Here is a 21,723-nt window from a genome sequence, read left to right as displayed (position 1 = left end):
GGGACACATCCCACTCTCTCCCAACCTGGTCCTTGAAGGAATGAGCTGGTATCCTGCAGCCGGTGTGTGCCAAGTACTGGGGTGACACAGCGGCAAAGGTGAACTGGCAGGACAAAGGAGGAAGGCTGGGAACAGGGAGGCTGCAGACAAAGCAGGCAGGTCGCAGCGTCATGTGGGAAGGTGGCTTCGGAAGCTGGGCTGAGTGTGCAAGGACCAAGCTGCTCTCCCTGCAGACCACCCCACCCAAAGGGCTGGTGATGGGTCCCCTCCTGCCCTGGACTAGGAGCAGAGAGAGGTTTTCCTTTGTGAGAGCTTGTGACATACCACTAGTGGTGTTGTGGAAGTCTGCAAGACACCCCCCTACCCCCCAGAAACCTGTCCACAGATTCCACCTCCTTCCACCATCAGAGCATGAAGGAGGTTGAATACCTCCAGGGTGAGGCATGACACGGATCGAAGCTCCCCTTTTGTCTCTTTATAATAATATGAATGTGCCAGCTTGTGCCATTTTTTCAGGGTCTCTGTGTCCATGCTGCTGGTGGAACCTGGGGACACTGGGAAGCACTGGGGGCTTTTGAGGGAGGTATGCTGACGGGGTTAAGCAGCTTGGTGATAGAGATGACCCAGCTGATGTCAAGACACTGGAACCTGTCTTGGGTCCTCACAAGTGCTAACAGGATGGGAGGAGGAGGGACAGAGGAGCAGAGTGGTGGGACTATGTTGTCCTTGGGGGTTCTGGTTCTTGCTGGCTCTCTTCACCTGATGGAGAGATGCTGTGGCATTTCACTGTCAGCTTCCAGGTTCCCATCTTCTTGGGAAGGCCCCCAGCTGCACCACTGGGGCTCCAAGTGCTGAGCTACTGACTGGGGCATGGGGCTGTTATTTAGGCTTCCTGCATGCCAGGAGTGAAACGGCGAGTACCAGCACTGCAGAGGGAAATGCAGGCCCAAGGGCTGGTACCTGCACCTTGTACCTGCAGCTCAGCCTGCACCTTCTGCAGGAGCAGGGCTGGCTCCTGCCCCAGCTCCCAACCCTCCCTGCAGGCAAGTCCTGCCTTCACTTGCCCATCAGCATTAACAGGGGAGTGCCTGAGCCTGCCAGCTCTGGCTGATGCCCCAAGGGAGTGGAAGCAATGGGGCCGAGCTGTCGGCAGCGCTTGGGTTGAGCGCCCTGCACCCTGTAATGGTCCCAAGCTGGGAGCTGAGTGGGGTGGCCCAGGAACCCTCACTCTTTGTGGCTTTGGCGGGGAAGGTTCCCTCATGGACTGGGGAAGGCAGTGAGTGCTGTGTCCTTCTGTAGGTGACCTTCAAATGGGTGAAGGAGTTTGGCAGTTCCTCTCTCATGCCCTACTTCCAGGAGCACAGCATCTATTGGAGGCTTGTGCTTCCCCTTGAACCTCAGCAGCACCCCTCCCTGCAGCACCCAGCTCAGAGCACCCCTCCCTGCAGCACCCAGCTCAGAGCACCCCTCCCTGCAGCACCCAGCTCAGAGCACCCATCCCTGCAGCACCCAGCTCAGAGCACCCATCCCTGCAGCACCCAGGCTCGCAGCTGGGTGCTGTCTGCTCACAGCCGCAGCGAGCGGGGGGGAGCGGTGCTCCCTGTGCTCATTGCAGGAGGTGGAGCTCAGCCCCATTGTGAGTGGGTGGTTTTGCTGTGTCAGGAAGGCTGATGATATTGACCCAGAGGCCATTAAACTCCATCACCAGGGGAGGTCTGAGGAGCCGGACTGGCTGCAGAGCTGATACCTGAGGACACTTTCAAACCATAGAGAAAGGGGCGCCCCCGGAGCTGTTTGCAGCACCCAGCACTTCTGCCTGCCTGCGGAGACTCAGGAAATGGAGCTTGTGAAATTGGGGAAGAAAGTTGAGTCGGATTTCAAGTTTATTTAAACCCTCCAACCCCCAGTGCTCTGCTGCTCTCATAAACACTCCTGCCATGATGCTCTTCCTTCCATGTGGGCAGCCCTACTGGTGTCCTTCTTCTTGTAAAGAAGGATGTGATGTGCCACTTTAGGATGGGCAGACTCACATGTCTGTTGCCACGTGCCCTAGTGGGTCTTGGCTCAGTGTGAACATGCTGGTAAAGGCCATGTGCTGGGAACAGTATTCTGGCATCTTTGCTGTCGCATAGCCAGGGCGTATATCCTTAGATCCAACCTGAACTTCCCCTGTTTCAGTTTGAACCCATCACCCCTTGTCCTGTCACTACAGTCCCTGATGAAGAGCCCCTCTCCAGCATCCTTGTAGCCCCCTTCAGACACTGGAAGCTGCTCTGAGGTCTCCACACAGCTTCTCTTCTCCAGGCTGAGCAGCCCCAATGTTCTCAGCCCGGCTCCATACAGGGGGTGCTCCAACCCCTGAGCATCCTCATGGCCTCCTCTGGCCTTGCTCCAACAGCTCCATGTCCTTCTGGGGAGACCAGAACTGCACAGTGCTGCAAGTGCAGTCTCACAAGATCAGAGTCCTCTGCCTCCACCCAGGGCAGCTCAGCCCTAGCAGTGGGGGTCTCCCATGTCCTGGGGCTGCTCTTTGGTTTACTTCGGGGCTTCCCAGCCCCAGAGATTGGGAACCAAGACTTACTCTTGGTTCCCAGTGGGAATGGTTAAACTGGGCTCCCTGATCTGGAGAGAGATGTGGAGGGCTGAGGCTAGGACGCCTCAGGGTCTCTGAGGAAAGTGCTGAGCCCAGGTTTGTGGGCACAAAGGGTTTTTCTGTGCCTGGCTTCAATCAGGCATGAGCTCACTGGCTTTTACAGTGGGAATGTTAGAAAGGGGTTGGAGACCTTCTTCATCCTGGTCTCCATCCTCCAAGGGAGGAGCAGGGCTGCACCCTGCAGTCCCAGGCAGATCTGCCGTTGCCTGCGACACCGCTCTGAGCAAAGCAGCTTTAGGCAGGCTTTTGGTACGTGTACGCATCACGCATCATCAAGGGATTTAAATGTGTGATGCCATGAAGTCCCAGGAACTTGGGATGCTGGGGCTGTCTGTAAGCCTGAGGAAGGAGCCAGCTGAAGCTTTCCTGCACCAGCAGTGAAATTGGTGGCAGGAGGAAAACTGCAGGAGATGAAGCCCCAGACAAAGCTGTTAGGAACATGGCTTCTGGTCCCCCGAGGGGGAAGGTGATCCCCCTGCTGAGCCCTGTTGTGCTGCTCCTGCTGGGAAAGGGGGGCTGGCCCCGGGCGTCCCAAGGGGCTGTTTCCTGCCAGAGGCTGTCAAAACAGTCCCAGTGTTTGTTAAACAGGCAGCAGGGTTGTGATGTGGTGGATTGTGAGGGCAGCTGCCACAGGTCTCTGCTGCAGCAGATGCTGTGGGGTGATTCCTTGCCTTGGTAGGACGCTGATGGAAGGGAAGGTCACCGGCCTTCTGCAACCCCTTCCCTGGCAGACCAGGAACTGGTTCAATGGTGCCCTGGCGTGTCCCGGTGTCCCTGATGGCTCTGCACTGCTGTGAGGCCAGGGATGTCTGGCAGCTTCATCTCACTTGGCACCTCCCCCTCAGCCCTCGGATGTAAGCAGTTGCCAGCCCCATTTCTCAGTGAGGGTTTGGGGCTGAGCCCCAGGGATCCCAGTGAAATCCCTTCTCTTCTTTGCAGCTCCCTGGGGCCAGGACATAGCGGGGAAGTTTCTTGTCACAGTTTGCTGTAGCTGAGCCTGGCCCCAAGCTCCCCTGTCCCACAGTGCCCCCATGGGGCTGTGATCCCCCCCCCCCTCACCCATTGCCTCTGCCCGGTTGTTGGTGTTTGCCTCTGTGGTGTCCTGGGCGTGGCTCAGCAGCCTCCCTCCAGACTCTGGGTCTGTTCTCCCTGTGTCACCAGCCCCACACCTGGGGTAGCACCAAGGGCAAAGCTCTGGAGACTGGCACTGGGGCAGCGCAAGGGGCATTCCTGCCCCAAGATCCTTCTGTTCCCCTGCCCCTGCTGCAGCCAGATCCCCGCAGGCTTGCAGCCTCCTCCCTGGAGAGCAGCACAGCCCGACCTTTAGCACGAGGCACAGAACTGCTTCTGACCTCTTCCTCAGGCTCTTCCTGCCTCGCTGCCACAGCCTGGAGCCCATCTGAGTGCTAGAGCCCAAAAAATGGGCTTAGGGGAGAGGGATGGGGGTGCTGGGGCAGAAGCCCTGGTGGGGCAGGGTGGGATGTGCTGGGTCTGTTCATCACCAGAAGTTGCACGGGTTCTGTGAGCTGCATTAGTTGTTTCTGAGCTTCCCAAATAACCTGTTAGCAGAGCCCTGTGGGTGTGCCTCTTGGGTGGCAGGAGTGGGATGCCTCCATTCCTGCACTGGTATGGGAGGAGATGAGCAATGCTGGAGCTGGGTTCCTGGTCCTCAGATTCCCCTCTTCTCTCCAAGCATTGAGCATGGTCACTTTCCCAATCCAGTGTCGCAGGGCTGGGAGGCACAACTGTGTTAGGAGGGGGCATCTCTCGGGCCGTGTTGCTCTGATCGTCTGTTATCTCATACTGCACCTGCCTGAGGAGGATGTTAGTGGAAAATACTTTTGTTCCCTTCCCAGCTGTGGGACCAGGTTTGCTTCTGGGTGCTCCATCCCCATCCTGCCAGCCAAGGGCTTGGGGTTTTATTGATTGGGGGGGGGGGGTATGGGGTGGAGAAATACCTTATTTGTGCCACCCTCAATCCTGTCTTGTGGGCAAGTTTCTCCAGATGTCCCCCATGGGCTCTAAGGTTGCAGCATCTTCTACCAAGATCGCATTGTTCTCCCAGTGGCAATCGGAGTGCACTGGGGTGCCTGTTTTGGGGAGCTGGGAAAGCCTTATCTCCAGCATGGGTGCACCAGTACTGGGGTGGAACTGGGACATATGGACCTCACAGGGGTATCTAGAAAGGGGAGAGACGCCGTGGGTGTGATTCACTGGCTTGGGAGGCAGTGGGAGCTTCAGTACTGGGGTGCAGAACTGGGAGGTGGAGTATGACTATCTGTCTCTGTTGGACTCATGGCTTCTCTGTGCCCCTGCAAGGTACTGATGGCCAGTATCTCCTGCTGACTGATGGTTTCCTGTAGCTGCTGATACTGCTGCTGAGCTGGTGGTTTTGTGTCTGTTTTCACCTGCTGGGGTGTGCATTGAGTTGCAGATGCTGCCATACACGTGTTTCCTTCCACCACCCACCTTGCCTGTGGTTTGGGGCTCTGTACCCCTTTGTCGGTGACTGTCCCTGGTCTGTGATTTTCAAGCATCTTCATGGCATTTCCCCACCTCTTCTCTTGGGCAGGTCCAGCATGGAGCTGCTGGCATCATCAGTCATTTGTGGGGGTGAAGGAGCTGTCCAGGAAGATCCCAAACTCAGTCCATCCACTCATGTGCCTCTCTAGGCAGGGTAAAGCATGATCCCGTGCTTCCCCCAGGCCCTGCTGCTTTGGGCTGGGTGTCCCTGGGTGCTCATCCCGGTGCTGGCAGCATGGCCCCTGTCCCTGAGCTGTGGTCGTTCTCCGTGCAGAGCAGATGGTGCACCTCAATGACAGTGTGCTCCTGCCAGAGCTAATGAGCAGCACATAGTGGCTGCCATGCCCTGACTTAAAGGTTTCCTTAAGCCTGGGAAAGCTGGAGCTGGAGAATTAGGGGGGACCTGGGAGGGGCGGGGAGGGGATTTGCCCTGCAAAGAAGCAGGTTGGGCAGCCAGGAGCTGGACACATCCAGCACATCTATGCAGAGGATCCATACTGGGGTCATACAGGTTAGATCTAAGGCAGAAGCTGTTCCCTGTGAGGATGCTGAGGCGCTGGCACAGGGTGTCCAGAGAAGCTGTGGCTGCCCCATCCCTGGCAGTGCTCAAGGCCAGGTTGGACACAGGGGCTTGGAGCAAGCTGCTCCAGTGGAAGGGGTCCCTGCCCGTGGCAGGGGTTGGAGCTGGATGAGCTTTAAGGTCCTTTCCAACACAAACCAGTCTGGGATGGGGTGTACATCCCAGCTCTGTGAGGACCTGCCTATCTCCAGACTGCCAAGGAGCTCATCTTGCCCCTGGTGCTGGTCAGGTGGTGCTGGCCATAGCACCCTCTGCTCCAGTGGGTTTTGGCTGAAGCACAGGCAGTGATCCCGTGGCATGTGTGGGTCCACAGGCAGGCTGAGCCTGGTGCCTTCCGGTGTTGTGTTTGTTCCTGCTTCGATGTGGTTTGCTCTATCTCTTAATCGGAGCATTTACTGACCAGACCTGGCAGTCCCCAGGGAGCCTTATTCAATTTTCCCTGATTGCTGAGCCGCTTCCCTGCTGTGGTAATTAAATGCTTAACTTCGGACAAAGCAACCTGTATGCAAACAGGCACCAGCTCCCTCTCCTGGGACCCCATGCTTGGGCAAAGAATGGGGCTGGGGGCATCTCTTCCCGAGCAAGGGGGCTGATCCCACCCGGGATCAAGCCACACTGAGCTTGTCTGCTGGTGAGGACAGACACTTGCTGTGCTGGCCTGGAGGTATGGGAAAACCTGGGGCACTTGGCTCTGTTCTTCCCCTGATGATGTTGGCAGCACCCACAGAGCTGCTTGGCCAGGCCGAGTGCCCCACACTGAACTGCATGTGCCACACACTGGCTTGCCTGTTGGGTCTGCAGTGCCTGGGTTGTCCTTGAGCAATAGGATGTCCTAGGGGAGCACACGATGATGTTAGAGCTGCTCTCCTCCTGGCTGCCCTGTGCTGCTGGGCAGCAGCAAAGCCTGGAGTGCATGTTTGGGCATAGGAGAGCAAAGCATGGGGTGAGCAGAGAGGGCAGTGAGGCTGGCAGAGGGCCTCCATGTGAGCCTGGGGTGCCTTGCGGATGCTCCTGCAGCTCTTATGCTCGCCAGGCTGGAGGGAGTGTGAGCAGGGTGAATGTGGGTGACACAGGTAGTGGGGATGGGGCAATAGGGGGAGCAGGGATGGGAGCAGGGTGAATGCAGGTGATGTGGCTCAAACACGGGTGATATAGGGATGGGAGTAGAGACCTCAGAGAAGCTTCCAGTATCTGAAGGGGGCTACAAGGATGCTGAAGAGGGACTCTCCATCAGGGACTGGAGTGATAGTGCAAGGGGTGACGGGTTCAGACTGAAACAGGGGAAGTTCAGGTTGGATCTAAGGCAGAAGCTGTTCCCTGTGAGGGTGCTGAGGTGCTGGCACAGGGTGCCCAGAGAAGCTGTGGCTGCCCCATCCCTGGCAGTGCTCAAGGCCAGGTTGGACACAGGGGCTTGGAGCAAGCTGCTCCAGTGGAAGGGGTCCCTGCCCGTGGTTGATCTTAAGGTCTTTTCCCACCCAAACCCTTCCATGATTCTATGAATGCAAAGTCATGTGGGGAAGAGAAATGGGGTTAACATGGGTGATGCAGGAATGGGAGCAGGGTGAATGCAGGGACTGGGAATGGCAGCAGAATGGATGCGTGCAATGTGGGGAGCGTGGCAAGGTACTGCCCGGGCTTGCCCAGCACTACTGCCCTGGCAGGCATATCCCCAGCAGCCAGCCATGGCTGATGGGCTCTTCCAGCTACGACCTCTGACAGCCTGCCCCAGGAGAGGTACCCACAGCCGGGCAGTGTCCCAGCCCCTCACCCAGCCCCTCACCTTGCCTCTCTGGAGACAGGGTAGACGAGAGCAAGTGGTTTCCACCCTCTGGGGCCTGGCACAGAGAGGAAAATCACCAAAGAGCTCTTCTACCTGCCTATCCCTGGCTCTCTGGCTCGGCTCCATGGGAATCTAGCCCTGCCTGGCTGGTTTTCCATGGCTCTGGTCTTGGGAGGGGAGATGAATGGCTCCTTGCGGGACACAGGTAACCACCCTCCCTCCCAGAGTGGTCTTGGAGGGATGGGATCCTGCCCTGTCCCAGCTGTGGCTGTGTCTCAGCAGGCTGATACAGCCTCAGGAGAGCCTGGCTGTGGATGCAGGCAGGTTGGTGGGGTGGTGGTACTGGTGTTACTGGCACCATGGCAGAAGGGCTATGGGAGTGTGCTGCCACAGCACTGGCAAAGTGCTGGAGGGCAAAGGATGCCCTGGAGCCCCCTAGAGTTGCCATAGCAGTGGGCTGGGAGGGGGGAAACTGAATCCTGAAACTGAATCAGTCAAGGGGACATGACATGAACCCAGCAGCCCACGTCAGCTGAACTGCACCATCCTGCAGAAGGGAAGTCTCCCATAACTGCCCAGGAAGGGCTGGGTGGTGTCTTGGTGGATGCAGCCTTCACAAGGGGATACTGGCTGTGCCCAGCATGCTGAACCTCACTCCCTCCACTGCTTGCAGGGCTTAAGATGCTGGAATGGGCAGGTCTCTCCCTGAGCTGACCCTGTGAGGGCTGCCTGTGGGAGCTGGCTGCCCTGCGGTGCCCATCCAGCGCTTGGCTCCCGGCCTTGCTTGGCTTCTCCCCCTTCCCTGGCCAAACGCTGGCATAAGGCAGCAGCACTGAACAACTCGGGCTTTGTGCTTGCCCGTGTGCCCACAGCAGCTCCCTGCCCCTTAGGGTGCAGGATCCGCTCCCCCCTTCCTCCCAGATGCTCTGGCGCCTTGGCAGCCCCACCATGGAGACGCTGCTTTCACAGCCTGCCAGGGACAGGAAGGAGTGGTGGAGAGGCTCCAGCTGAGGCTCCCTTTGTGTCCCCATGCAGTTGTGGGCTCTCCCTGGCACACACATTGCAGCTCATGCTGCTGGGTTTGGATGCTGATGCAGGAGTAGGCTGCTGCTGTGGCACCCAGCATCACTCAGTGAGAGCTGGCAGTTTGGAAAGGAGCAGTGTCCACCCCTACCTGTACCTCTGTCTCTGTGTGTCCTTCTACCTCCCAGTCCTGTGTATCTGTGTGGGAAGCAGCCACATTTGCTTGCCTGGAGCCCTCGGCCAGGACCATGCTACTCTGTCGTGGGTATTGTTCCCTTCTCACTGTCCCTTCATGGTGAGCTGAGCATGCAGGGGATAGAGGTGGTGGCCAGGCTCATGGTACTGCTGTGGTCTTGCCAGCTCTCTCCTCCCTGGGTCTGTTCTGACATTGGTTTATCAGCACAGGCAGGAGGGAGATGGGACTGGCACTGCTCATCTTGCCAGCCCAAGGACAACCTGTGTCCTTCCCATACCGGCTTCAGGCAGTCCTCTTGTACCAGCATGGGGATGGCCAGGCACAGGCTGCGTGTGTCATGGGTTTTAGGGTATCAGCCAGACTCTCTATGGGTGTCTCAGCCCTTTAGGACTCGGATGGTGACTTTATGACTTCTAAAGTTGTTGATCTTTGTAGCAGAGGAGAGAAACTGAGGCAGAGCATGGCAGGTGCTGCCAGGTCCCCCAGTGTTACCTGGTGGGATTGAGGACAGGGCCTCCAAGACATCCCGTGCTGGCTCTGCAGATGTTTATATCACGTTTGGCTGGAAAGCTGCCCTGTGGAAAAGAACCTGAGGGTATTGGTGGATAACTGCTTGAATAGGAGCGGCTTGTGCCCAGGCAGCCAGGAAGCCCCCAGCATCCTGGCCTGTACCAGCACCAGTGCGGCATCAGGGCCAGGGCAGGGATTGTGCCCCTGCACTGGGCACTGGTGAGGCTGCACCTCGGATCCTGTGTTCAACTGTGGGCCCCTCACTAAGAGAGAGACATTGAGGGGCTGGAGCGAGGCCAGAGAAGGGCAGCGGAGCTGGAGCAGGGCCTGGAGCCCAAGTGTGATGGGGAACGGCTGAGGGACCTGGGGGGTTCAGATGGAGAAGAGAAGGCTCAGGGGGGACCTGATGGCTCCCTACAAGTGCCTGACAGGAGGATGGAGCCAGGAGGGGCTGGGCTCTGCTCCCAAGGAACAAGGGATGGGACAAGAGGAACCGGCCTCAAGCTGCCCCAAGGCAGGTTTAGGTTGAAGATTAGGAAAGCTTAATTCTCTCAAAGGGCTGTCAAGCACTTTAACAAGCTGCCCGGAGACCATTCCTTAAGGTATTTAAAAGACATGTAGATGTGGTGCTCTGTGACATGGGTTAGTGGTGGCTTTGGCAGTGCTGGGTTAAAAGTTGGACTTGATGATCTTAAAAGTATTTTCCAACCTAAACGATTCTATAATTCTATGTTCGTAGGAGGTATCCTAGTGCCTGAGCATGGCTTGATCTATATGTGAACACCTGGCCCAGCGAGGGTCTCGTGTGGTGCAGTGCCCAGCATGGTGATGTTTGTCCTGGGAGGGCAGGGTATGAGAGAGCTGGGACAGTTTAGTGCCAGGGAGCAGGAGGAGCTGCACTGGCCTAGAGAAGCCCTCTGCAACGTGTCTTGGTGGTCACATCCACCTCCTGTGATGCTGCAGGGGATCTCTGCACCATCACACATGAGGCTGTGGCCACTGGTGCTTATCTCTGCCCTCCTGCTCTGCTTGTCCTGCTCTTGTAGTGGGGATCCATAGTATTCCCACACCGGCTGACAGCAGCTTCCAAGGACATCCATCAGTGATGCTCAGCTGATTACCTGAAGAGCAGAACCCTCTGGGGATGTTCCCATGTCTCTGGTCCCCCTGGGGAGATGGGATGCATGTTGAGGGCTGGTACATGGCTCCCTGCAGGTCCCCTGGCAGCTGATGGGGTCCCTCAAGTGCTTGGAGCTGGTTGGGCAGTGATGTTGAGGGAATGGGAGGGCCATAGATGTTGGCATGTGGAAAGCATTGGCTCCTGGCCTCAAGGACAGCCCGGCATGGGCTGTCTCTAGCCCATGCTCTATGGAAATCCATCTGTACACCCCTGCAGCACTGCTGCTCACCCTCTCTTCCAAACCAACATTTAACCACCGGAGAGGGGGTGAAAATGTTTTGCTGAAAACCCTGTTCTCCTTTTCCTTAAGAAGATCTTTCCCAAATTACCATGGTTCCAGTTTGTTCCTCTGCCCATTCCCTGAGGACACTGTCGCTGAGCGTGGCTGGGGTTAGGGAGAGGGGGAAGCTCGTAATGTTGTTCAAAAAGTAATTAAAGCTGGGATTTAATGTTCCTGGAGGAGGGTGGGACCCTGGGAAGGCGACAGGAGCGAGTTTGGGGCTGAGCACATCAGAAGCTGCTTTCTATTGTGGCTGCTGAGCTAAATATACCCACAGACACCCAGAGCTGTTCCCACACGCTGGAGAGCCGGGTGCTCGTGCTGCCTCCTGCCCCACTGGGACATCCTGGCCCCCAAACTCGGTGGGGGCTCATAGACTCATTTGGCAACTTCTGAGCTCTGCTTGCCACCGGCCAGGCTGACAAGGAGGCTCCTGAGGAGCCCGAATCCACAAAGCGTCTGCTGCGGTATGCGGTGCTGCCAGGGATGTGGCTTCCAAGGAATTAATAGCTGTGTCTCTGAAGCACCCAGGGAGGGGAGATGTGCAGTCATTAGCTCTAATGAGAGCTGTTTGCCATGGTGCTTGGCTCTGTGCTCCCTCATTCTCCATGAATCCCCTGGGATCAGCCAGCTTCCCGCAGCTGGCACATGCACCCAAACCCGGAGCTGCTGCAGGCTGTGCCTGTGCTGGAGTGCGAGTGTGTGTCTGGCTGTTCTGTACTGTTGGGAAGGGGTTCAGTGTGATGGGTGGGAATGCGGTGGGTCAGTTGTGCATGCCACCAGAGGCAGGAGCTGAGCACAGCCTCGCCTGACCCTTCCCATCCACCAAGCCCATGGCTGGGGACAGACGCTGGGCTGGGCAGTGGTTGGGTTGGGGTGGTTGTTTTGATGCTGGGACTGTCTCAGCATGGTTTTGCACTTTGCATTTCAAGCCTGTGGAAGTGCAGTTTGATCTTGTTGCCTCTGAAGTGGGTGCTGCTGGCTGCAGAGTATCCTGCCTGTGCCCTGCCAGTCCCTGTCACGGCTGCTTCTGTGTATCAGTGGGTGTATGCGCGCACCCAGCGCTTGCTGCCTTGACAGGGGCATTGCAGTGCATGAGCCAGCATGGCCATGGCCCTGTATGCCCCTATATGGGCCATGTTCAGCTGTTGGGGCAAGGGTAGTTGAAGCGCGGGCTGCACGTGATTACCTGCCTGTGCTGTGGTCCCCAGCCCTGCCTGTCACCTCCTCTGCTGCAGAGGTGGATGGTGGCATCACTGGGATGCACCAGCCCCTTGGCCACAAATAGATCAAGGTTGTCACTGGGTGCAGGAGCAGAAGCCTTCAGTGCTCTCTGCTCCACACTGCAGACAATGGTGCTCCCAGTCCCCTGCCTGCAGCAGCCACAGTTTCAGTGCGGGACATTACTCACATCCTCAGGACCAGGCTCATGTGAGTGAGCCCTGAGGCTGCCCTCAGCCCCCTTCCCTTCTTGCAGGATCCGTCCCCAACTGTCCAAAGAGAAAATAGAGGGATGTCACATCTGCACCTCAGTGACACCCGGAGAGCCCCAAGTGCTGTTGGGGAAGGACAAGGCCTTCACCTATGACTTTGTCTTTGACCTGGACACGTGGCAGGAGCAGATCTATACAACGTGTGTTGGCAAGCTCATTGAAGGCTGCTTTGAGGGTTACAATGCCACTGTGCTGGCATATGGACAGGTACGTGCTCTGCCTGCTCCTTGGGTTCTGGCATGGGCATTGGGCTCCTCTGCAGCACTGGGTGATGGGGCTGCTGGGATGGCATCTGCAGAGGTTACAGGTGGTGGGGAGTGGAGGGGACGGAGTTGTCCCTGGGCTGGGCAAGAGAGGGGGCTGGGGGTGACCTTGGATGGGAGGAGAAGGAGGCAGGGCTGGGGGGCTGGGGTGGAGGCATGGGAGCTGGTGTGAGAGTGGGGATCAGAGGAGCTTAGCAGAGGCGTTTGGGGTGCTGGGGTGGTGATGGGGAGGTGAGGGGTGCCCTAGGCAGAGCTGACCCTGGGAGAGTCCAGCCAGCTCCCCCCTCATTGCCTTTTTGCAGACTGGTGCGGGGAAGACGTACACCATGGGCACTGGCTTTGACGTGAACATCTCTGAGGAAGAGCAGGGCATCATCCCGCGGGCCATCAGCCACCTCTTCAGCGGCATTGAGGAGCGCAAGCGCGCGGCGCAGAGTCAGGGCAGGGTGGCTCCGGAGTTCAAAGTCAGTGCCCAGTTCCTGGAGGTGGGTGACGGCACATCTGGGTGACACTGTCACCCTCTCCTTTGCGCAGCATTCATGTCCCGGGCAACTTGAGTCCTCTATGTCCTGGCTGCTCCATGGCTGAGCTGCATCCTACAGCAGGTGCGCGGCCAGCGGTGCAGCCGGAGCAGAGGATACTCGAAGGAGCTGAATGTTGCTGACCTCGTGATGGCCACGAACTGGGGTGGCACTCTTGGCTGATGGGATCCCCTTCCCATGGTCCCTTGGACATTCAGGGGGCTCTAGGCTTGCTTACTCCTGTTTGAGGTTGAGGATAGTGGCATATCTTCTTCCCTGGGTCTGTACCAGTGTTCCCAGTGAAACAAGTGAAAGAAGTGCCAATCTTGTGGGGATTGGAGGAAGGGCTGCATTATTTCCCATGTCCTTTGCTGCATCTTTGACCTTGAGAATGCTTCATTGCATCCTTTCCCGCCTCTGCCTTGGCCTCTTGATTTCAAAAGCCTCTTCTATTAACTACTTCTTTTCCTGGAGAAGTTTGCCCTAGAAAGCTCCTGGACCTTGTGTGGCTGCAGCAGTCTCCCTCTGGGCTGGTTCTAGTGTAAAAGTGCAAAGAAGCTCAAGACGGGAACTGGTTTAAGGCCCTGGTGAGGAAACACTGGGTGGGCTCCTAAACTCCTAAACCAGAAATGGTCTCCTGATCTGGGGTAGAGCCCAGAGGAAACAGGCAGGTAGAGAGAGAGGCTCTGTGCTGGGATTTTGCCTCCATGTGGCTTTGGTGTCCATCACATCTGGGTTCCTTCAGATGTCCGTGGCCTGGAGAGCACAAGTGGTGCCCGAAGGCACCTCCTAGTCTCAAGGGCTGATCTCCTCGCTGAAGAAATCCTTTCCAACCAGCTTTCCATCTGCAGAACCCTTGCTCTCTCCCATGGTGCCGTGTGTCTTGCCACATCCTTCCCTCCCCACCACTCAGCCTGTCCAAGCTTCTGGCTGCCTTCCCACATATCCTCATCCTCATGGGTCTCCACTCTGCGGAATCTGTGGGCTGGGCTGGAGATGGGGAGAATTTCCTGCCTGTACTGAAGTCCTTCTGGGAGATGAACCTTGGCTGGGCTTTATCCCTGCTGCAGAGTGCCCTAGAGCCTAGAGCGTTGGAGCCACGGCATGGTCCTGCCTTCCTGAGCTGTAGGACCATATTCTGGCCTTGAGCCCAATGTGTGTCCCCTTACCCTATGTAACACACTTTCCTTTCCTCTCAGCCTCCTGTATCTGCTGTCTAGAAGATTCTTTGCTGTCCAGCTATAGTTTTCCCTGCTTCAGTTTCTCCCTCTAGTTTGGGATGTCCTGACAGTGCCCCAGGATGCTGGGTGATCTGTTAGCTGGGGTTTGGACACATGAAAGATGAATACTGGAAATGTGATGTCTGTGCTGCCTCTGTTCCAGGCCATCCTCAGAAGCATCTCTTCAAACCAAGAAGCCCAGCACAACCCCAGTGACACCTGGGGGTGAAAAAGCAGTGGCCCTGCTTGGGGTCACAGTAGCTGCCATGGGTATTTCCTGTAGCCTTTCTCACTCTTCACCACCTCTGACCTCTGGTGCTTTGGGCTCTCAAAATAGCCTCAGAGATATTTGTTCTGTGACTGCAGTGGAGGATGGGAACAGCTTCCTCTGCTGTGCTTCAAAGCTGCTCGTGGTTACACTCCCCAGGCCAGTAGTGCCCAGTGGGACATTGGCTGCCCCTGTTACGTGTGGGGACAGTAGAAACCTGATGGCCCAGTGGCTAAGGCCATTGAAGCCTGCTGAAAGCCTTGCTTTCTGGTCCACCCTGCAGCATGGACATCAAACCAGGCAACCCAGGGAGGGTTTTGGAGTAATAATGGCTCTCCTGTGCCAGTGTGGGCACGTAGCTGCATCAGATGCTGGTTACCAGCTATGTTGTGCTGGCAGTGGAACAGGATGTGGCCCTGCTGATCCCTGTCCTGTGACTCTCCTCCCAGGAGCAGGCTGTTAGAGCAGGGTTTGAACCCTCAGAGAGCCTGTTTTCCCCTGGGGCAGCCAGGGACAGATTAGCCTGATCCGCTGAGGTGGCCAGGACCTCCAGGTGCCCCTGTTCTCCACACAGGGACATAAGTGTGAGAGGGTGACATGTGGCATTTAGTGGTGGTGGCAGGGGGACAGAAAGGCAGGGGTGTCCCTCTGCCCCAGCATGAGACAGCATGCTGCAGGGTCAAGATACAAATGGGGACATCTGTCAGCTCCAGGTCCTCAGGGTTTCTCTGCTTGTCCAGCCCTTCCTGTAGCCCTTTGTTTCCTTTCCACCCAAGGTTACCTTAGGGAAGTGTGGTGGGAAAGGGTCTCTGCTGGCTCTTGTGGCCGGGAGCTCTCCGAGTGAGCAGGGAAGGCCGGGGGGATGCAGAGCTCCTGGGTGTCCACATGTGTGGGGACATGGTTCCTGGTGTGGGACAGGGACATGACAGGGTTGGGGAGCTCAAACAAACCTAGACTGCAGCTCAGAGCTTTGTGAGGCAAATATGACACATGTATGTACACCTGTGTGTGCACACATGCCATTTCTTCTGGGAGTCCTGTCCTGGCTGAGTACGTATGCAGCAAGGTTAGAGCTTGCCTGAGCATCATCTCCTGTCTGCACGCACATCCCGTGTGTCCTTTCCTACATCTGCACACGCAACAGCTCTCCTGGTCAGCCTTGCCTAAGCACATACACGTGTATGTATTTGGATGCAAGAGAGGGACTCTTCATCAGGGACTATAGTGACAGGACAAGGGGTTATGGGTTCAGACTGAAACTGGGGAAGTTCAGGTTAGATCTAAGGCAGAAGCTGTTCCCTGTGAGGGTGCTGAGGCGCTGGCACAGGGTGCCCAGAGAAGCTGTGACTGCCCCATCCCTGGCAATGTTCAAGGCCAAGTTGGACACAGGGTCTTGGAGCAAGCTGCTCTAGCGGAAGGTGTCCCTTCCTGTGGCAGGGGTTGGAGCTGGAGGAGCTTTAAGGTCCCTTCCAAACCATTCTGTGATTCTATGGGTGAACACATGCGCATCCTTAGTGTGCAGCCTGTCCTCCTGGCTCTCAGCTCCTGTCAGTCCTGCTGTGTTGTGCTTTAGCAGCCTCCTGCTTACTACTACTCACCCTGCACCCACTTCTACCCCACTCAGCTCTACAATGAAGAGATCCTGGACCTGTTTGACAGTGCCCGTGACCCTGACGTGCGCCATCGCAAATCGAACATCAAAATCCATGAGGATGCCAGTGGAAGCATCTACACTACAGGGGTTACGTCACGCCTCATCAACTCACAGGATGAGGTGGGTGTGGGATGGGGCAGATACTGGTGCTCACCGACCAGGGATGTGGGGTGATCTCACCAGGAGGGAACAGAGCAGCCCTGGGGTGATGCAGAGGCAAGTCAGTGTGCTCACTGGGCTGTCCTGACTCCTTAAAGGATACTTTTAAGGTTTCCTTTTTCCCTGCTCCATGTTGTAGTTGATCCAGTGCCTAAAACAGGGAGCTCTTTCCCGCACCACGGCCAGCACCCAGATGAATGTGCAGAGCTCCCGGTCCCACGCCATCTTCACCATTCACCTCTGCCAGATGAGAGTGTGCGCCCGCCCGGAGCTGGTGAGATGTGCTCCTGCCTCATGGCTCGGCTCTTCCTGCATCTAATACCCAGGCGATATGTGTGAGGTCCTTTGGAAAGGGGAGAGGGTTTGAAGTCTTGCAAAGAGAGGCAGGGGTTTGTCTTTTTCTTTCCAGTCATAGCCTGTGTTAGCATTTAATGGGAGCCAAGGTCTGCAGTCCATCCAAAGTAGGGATGGTCTGGCCCAAGGGATGGCCCAGAACAAGCTGCTGTTGGCATCCTCTCCCCCATCCTTGAGGGACTAGGTGTGGAGGGCAAATGCTGGGGCTTTTGCTGACATCTGTATGCAGCCAAGAATCCACAGTGATGACCCTCTCCATGTGGCTGCAGGTGAATGGGGAGGTGATCAGCCTCCTGGATGGATCCCAGCCCACCACAGAGTATGAGACCCTCACTGCCAAGTTTCACTTCGTGGACCTGGCTGGCTCAGAGAGGCTGAAGAGAACGGGTGCTACCGGCGAGAGGGCCAAGGAAGGCATCTCCATCAACTGTGGACTGGTAAGGCCCTGGGCACAGCACGCAAGGAGAGGGGAAGCCTGTGACACCTTTGGGTCCTGCTTGGGGCTGCTCTGGGCTTTTGGGGTTGCTGTTGTCTCTGCCGGGGTTTATGCTACCTGATTGTATAGGCATGAAGATGCACAATCCAAGATGCCAGTGGTGAGGGCACAGCTAGGGCAGGACTATGGGGAGAGGTACAGCTGGGTACAAGGGACAAGGGTTTAAGTCCCCAAAAGGCTGAGGTCTCCTAATTTAAGCTAGAAAAACCCTCCAGGGGTCAGTGCTGCTCCTCAGGGAATGCAGGATTGAGGCACAGCCATAGGAAAGGGGGTGAATACTGAGACTGGCAAGGGAAGCCCCATCTCTCCACCTCTTGCATGCCAAACCTCTGCCACAGCACATGTCCCAGCCCTGACGTGCTGGCTACACACATCAGAAGCAGCAGTGTTCTTAGCAGGGGCGGAATTTGGGAGGTCTTTCCTTTGTTTTGGTAGCTGGCCCTGGGGAACGTCATTAGTGCTCTTGGAGACCAGAGCAAGAAAGTTGTGCATGTGCCCTACCGTGACTCCAAGCTCACCCGCCTGCTGCAGGATTCCCTTGGGGGCAACAGGTAAGGGGGTCCTAGGCGGGGGCTGAGCCCTGCGAGAGGGCTGAGGGTCTATGGAGCCATGTAGGAGCTATTTCAGGATTCAAATCATGGAATCATAGAATGGTTTGCGTTGGAAAGGACCTTAAGATCATCGGCTTCCAACCCCCTGCCATGGGCAGGGATATCTCACACTAGACCATGCTGCCCAAGGCTTTGTTCAGCCTGGCCTTGAACACTGCCAGGGATGGAGCATTCACAACTTCTCTGGGCACCCTGTGCCAGAGCCTCAGCACCCTCACAGGAGAGAACTTCTCTTTGTGCCTCAGATCTAGCCTGAACTTCCCCTGTTTCACTTTGAACCCATCACCCCTTGTCCTATCACTGCAGTCCCTGATGAGGAGTCCCTCCCCAGTATCTTTGTAGCCCCCTTCAGACACTGGAAGCTGCTCTGAGGTCTCCACGCAGCTTCTCTTCTCCAGGCTGAACAGCCCCAACTTTCTCAGCCTGTCTCTGTAGAGGTTCTCCAGCCCTTGATCATCCTTGTGACCTCGTCTGGGCCTCGTGCGTAGCCTGATGGGGAGGAGATGCCTCCTGGCAGGCCGTGTATGACTTTGCAGATATAAAGACCTTGGGTCCTCACGAGTCCCTGGTGCAATTAGCCAGAGGAAGTTGGGGCTGTTCAGCCTGGAGAAGAGAAGGCTGTGTGGGGACCTAATAGCAGCCTTCCAGTATCTGAAGGGGGCCTATAGGGATGCTAGGGAGGGACTCTTCATCAGGGACTGTAGTGACAGGACAAGGGGTAACGGGTTAAAACTTAAACAGGGGCAGTTTAGATTGGATCTAAGGAGGAAATTCTTTCCTGTTAGGGTGGTGAGACACTGGAATGGGTTGCCCAGGGAGGTTGTGAATGCTCCATCCCTGGCAGTGTTCAAGGCCAGGTTGGATGAAGCCTTGGGTGGCATGGTTTAGTGTGAGGTGTCCCTGCCCATTGCAGGGGGGCTGGAACTAGATGATCTTGAGGTCCTTTCCAACCCTAACTATTCTAATTAGCTGGTGCAAAGCACTTCATATCCCTTGTGATCCAGGACTTGGCATGTGGTGTTGCCCAGCATGGGATGGACTGAATTTCCTGTCTACTTTGGGTGTACTACTTTGGCTCTACTTCTCTGAAGAGCCCATTATTCCCCAGCAATCCTAGTGTGTCTTAGCTGGCTAGTGGAGGTCAGCTTTGTTCAGTGCTGTGTGATGTGTTGTTTGTGGGGTTCTGAGTCTGGGAGGCACTGAATCCAGATTATACCTTGGGTATAAACCACAGAAGGGCCTAGGATGGGTGTCCAGGGGCGTGAGGGCTGTGCTGGGTTCCAGGTTTCCAGGTACCAAGTTGGTGCAGGGTGGGGGCAGCTGTCCTTTCACCCTGACCTTTACCTCCTCAAGCCAAACCATCATGATCGCGTGTGTGAGCCCCTCTGACCGGGACTTCATGGAGACCCTGAACACGCTCAAGTACGCCAACCGGGCCCGCAACATCAAGAACAAGGTGGTGGTGAACCAGGACAAGACAAGTCAGCAGATCAGTGCCCTGAGGGCCGAGATCGCCCGCCTGCAGATGGAGCTGATGGAGTACAAGGCAGTGAGTGAGCCTGCAGAGGTGGGATGGAGGCAGGAGAAGGAAGCTATTCTTTGTGTTTCATTGTGGCAGGTTTAGCAGGAGAGACCCTCCTGCCAACCATACTCTGCCCCTAGTGATAAGAGTAACTGCTGCGAGTGGTCAGAAGGTTTCAGAAGTGGGGGCTCAGCTCCCTGCCTGGCCACAGCAGAACCTTGGGCAAGTCACTTGGGGATGCAAAGGCAGGGAGAATCCTTGAAGCATCTCTCACCTTCTGCCTCTTCCTGGCCCTTGGATTTGTCCCTGCCCCTGCTTTGGTGGCTGGGGCGGCCCTCAGGGATGCAGTGGTGGGCCCCACACCCCAGCTCACCCTGCACTCAGGACTGTCCCCTGCTGTCCCCACAGGGTAAGCGGGTCATTGGGGAGGATGGCTCAGAAGGCTATAGCGACCTGTTCCACGAGAACGCCATGCTGCAGAAGGAGAACAGCACCCTGCGCATGCGGGTGAGGGCCATGCAAGAGGCTATTGATGCCATCAACAGCAGGGTTACCCACCTCATGAGCCAGGAGGCCAACTTCATGCTGGCTAGGGCAGGTGAGGCTGGGCTAAGTGTGAGGGATGATGGGTCAGCCCAGCCACTGTAGCTGGGATGGGTGCACAGGTACAGCCCGTGTCTTGCCTTGATCCACCTGCACCTCTGCTCCTCCAGGAGATAGTAATGAAGCTATTGGCACCCTCATCCAGAACTACATCCAGGAGATTGAAGAGCTGAGGTGAGCTGGGCGTGGGTGCTGTGGGTTCCCAGGGTCCCTGGGCTCTGCAGGAGCTGTGGTGGGGTCTGAGCCCTGATGTGGCTCAGAGCTGCATGCCTGCAGCATCACTGAAGTGAGTGAAAAGCCTTACTGGAGTAGCAACTCACTACACTGCTGCTACACTGGGGCTGTAGGAGTCCCAAGCACTGCTTTGGCTACTGTCATCCTTTGTTTGGCCATTGATAGAGGGGGAGATCCTGGTATAGAAATGCCTGGTGTTTCCCAGGAACCACTGGCCCCCTGAAGCTGAGTTCATCCCAGTCTCTTGCGTGATCCTGGGTTCTTGTCTTGCAGCATTCTGACCCAATGTAAATGGGAATGACTGTCCCTGGCTCACACTATCCTACGACCAGGCAAGATCCTCTCCTGTGGAGACAGTTGGATGTCTCTGACCACGTGCTGTCTTCACTCCCTAGGACGAAGCTCCTGGAGAGTGAGTCCATGAATGAGTCCCTGCGTCGCAGCCTCTCACGCGTCTCTGCCCGGGCCCCTTATTCCATGGGCTCATCCCCAGGCTCCAGCCTGGCTGGGCTGTGTAGCCCCGCTGCACCAGTGGACACAGAGGCCTCCGATGTCCTTCGGCGAGCCAAGCAGGACCTGGAGCGCCTGAAGAAGAAAGAAAGGAGGCAGCGGAGGAAGAGGTGAAGGCATCTGCTGAGGGGTGTTGGGAAGGGGGATGTCCATGTCAGTCCAGCAGTATTGGGTCAGGGATAGGTGGAGGGATGATGGTAGAGCGGTAGATGTAGTTTTTCTTGATTTCAGTAAGGCATTTGATACTGTCTCCCACAGCATCCTCATAGATAAGCTAAGGAAGTGTGGGCTTGACGATCAAGTAGTGAGGTGGATCGAGAACTGGTTGAAAGGAAGAAGGCAGAGAGTTGTGGTCAATGGCGCAGAATCTAGCTGGAGGTCTGTGACTAGTGGAGTTCCTCAGGGGTCGGTGCTGGGACCGGTGCTGTTTAATATTTTCATCAATGACCTGGATGAGGGAACTGAGTGCACCCTCAGCAAGTTTGCTGATGACACAAAACTGGGAGGAGTGGCTGACACACCAGAGGACTGTGCTGCCATTCAGCGAGACCTGGACAGGCTGGAGAGTTGGGCGGGGAGAAACTTGATGAAATTTAACAAGGGCAAGTGTAGAGTCTTGCATCTGGGGAAGAACAACCCCATGTACCAGTACAGGTTGGGGGTTGACCTGCTGGAAAGTAGCGAAGGGGAAAGGGACCTGGGGGTCCTGGTGGATAGGAGGATGACCATGAGCCAGCAATGTGCTCTTGTGGCCAAGAAGGCAAATGGCATCTTAGGGTGCATTAGAAAGGGAGTGGTTAGTAGGTCAAGAGAGGTTCTCCTCCCCCTCTACTCAGCCTTGGTGAGGCCGCATCTGGAATATTACGTCCAGTTCTGGGCCCCTCTGTTCAAGAAGGACAGGGAATTGCTTGAAGGAGTCCAGCACAGAGCCACAAAGATGATTAAGGGAGTGGAACATCTCCCTTATGAGGAGAGGCTGAGGGAGCTGGGTCTCTTTAGCTTGGAGAAGAGGAGACTGAGGGGCGACCTCATCAATGTTTACAAATATGTGAAGGGTAGGTGTCAGGATGATGGAGCTAGGCTTTTTTCA

General features: G+C 56.5%; 1 protein-coding gene across 4 annotated transcripts in view; it reads left to right on the top strand.

The window, feature by feature from the left end:
* KIF21B (kinesin family member 21B) overlaps window positions 1-21,723 on the top strand; it is a 39,758-nt gene that overhangs the window by 1,936 nt on the left and 16,099 nt on the right. For 3 of the 4 annotated variants that reach the window (XM_065698390.1, XM_065698392.1, XM_065698389.1), the window contains exons 2-11: window positions 12,203-12,425; window positions 12,784-12,966; window positions 16,115-16,264; window positions 16,443-16,577; window positions 16,927-17,094; window positions 17,589-17,704; window positions 19,118-19,313; window positions 19,695-19,884; window positions 20,000-20,063; window positions 20,519-20,743. In XM_065698390.1, coding sequence (XP_065554462.1) covers window positions 12,203-12,425; window positions 12,784-12,966; window positions 16,115-16,264; window positions 16,443-16,577; window positions 16,927-17,094; window positions 17,589-17,704; window positions 19,118-19,313; window positions 19,695-19,884; window positions 20,000-20,063; window positions 20,519-20,743 — 1,650 coding nt within the window. The remainder of the gene's footprint in view (window positions 1-12,202; window positions 12,426-12,783; window positions 12,967-16,114; window positions 16,265-16,442; window positions 16,578-16,926; window positions 17,095-17,588; window positions 17,705-19,117; window positions 19,314-19,694; window positions 19,885-19,999; window positions 20,064-20,518; window positions 20,744-21,723) is intronic. The other variant, XM_065698391.1, reaches the window with a different exon arrangement.

Source organism: Lathamus discolor, chromosome 19 (assembly GCF_037157495.1).
Source record: "Lathamus discolor isolate bLatDis1 chromosome 19, bLatDis1.hap1, whole genome shotgun sequence".
NCBI classification, from domain to species: domain Eukaryota; kingdom Metazoa; phylum Chordata; class Aves; order Psittaciformes; family Psittacidae; genus Lathamus; species Lathamus discolor.
The sequence above is the reverse complement of the archived record's forward strand: the minus strand, read 5'-3'. Positions and strand labels throughout refer to the sequence as shown.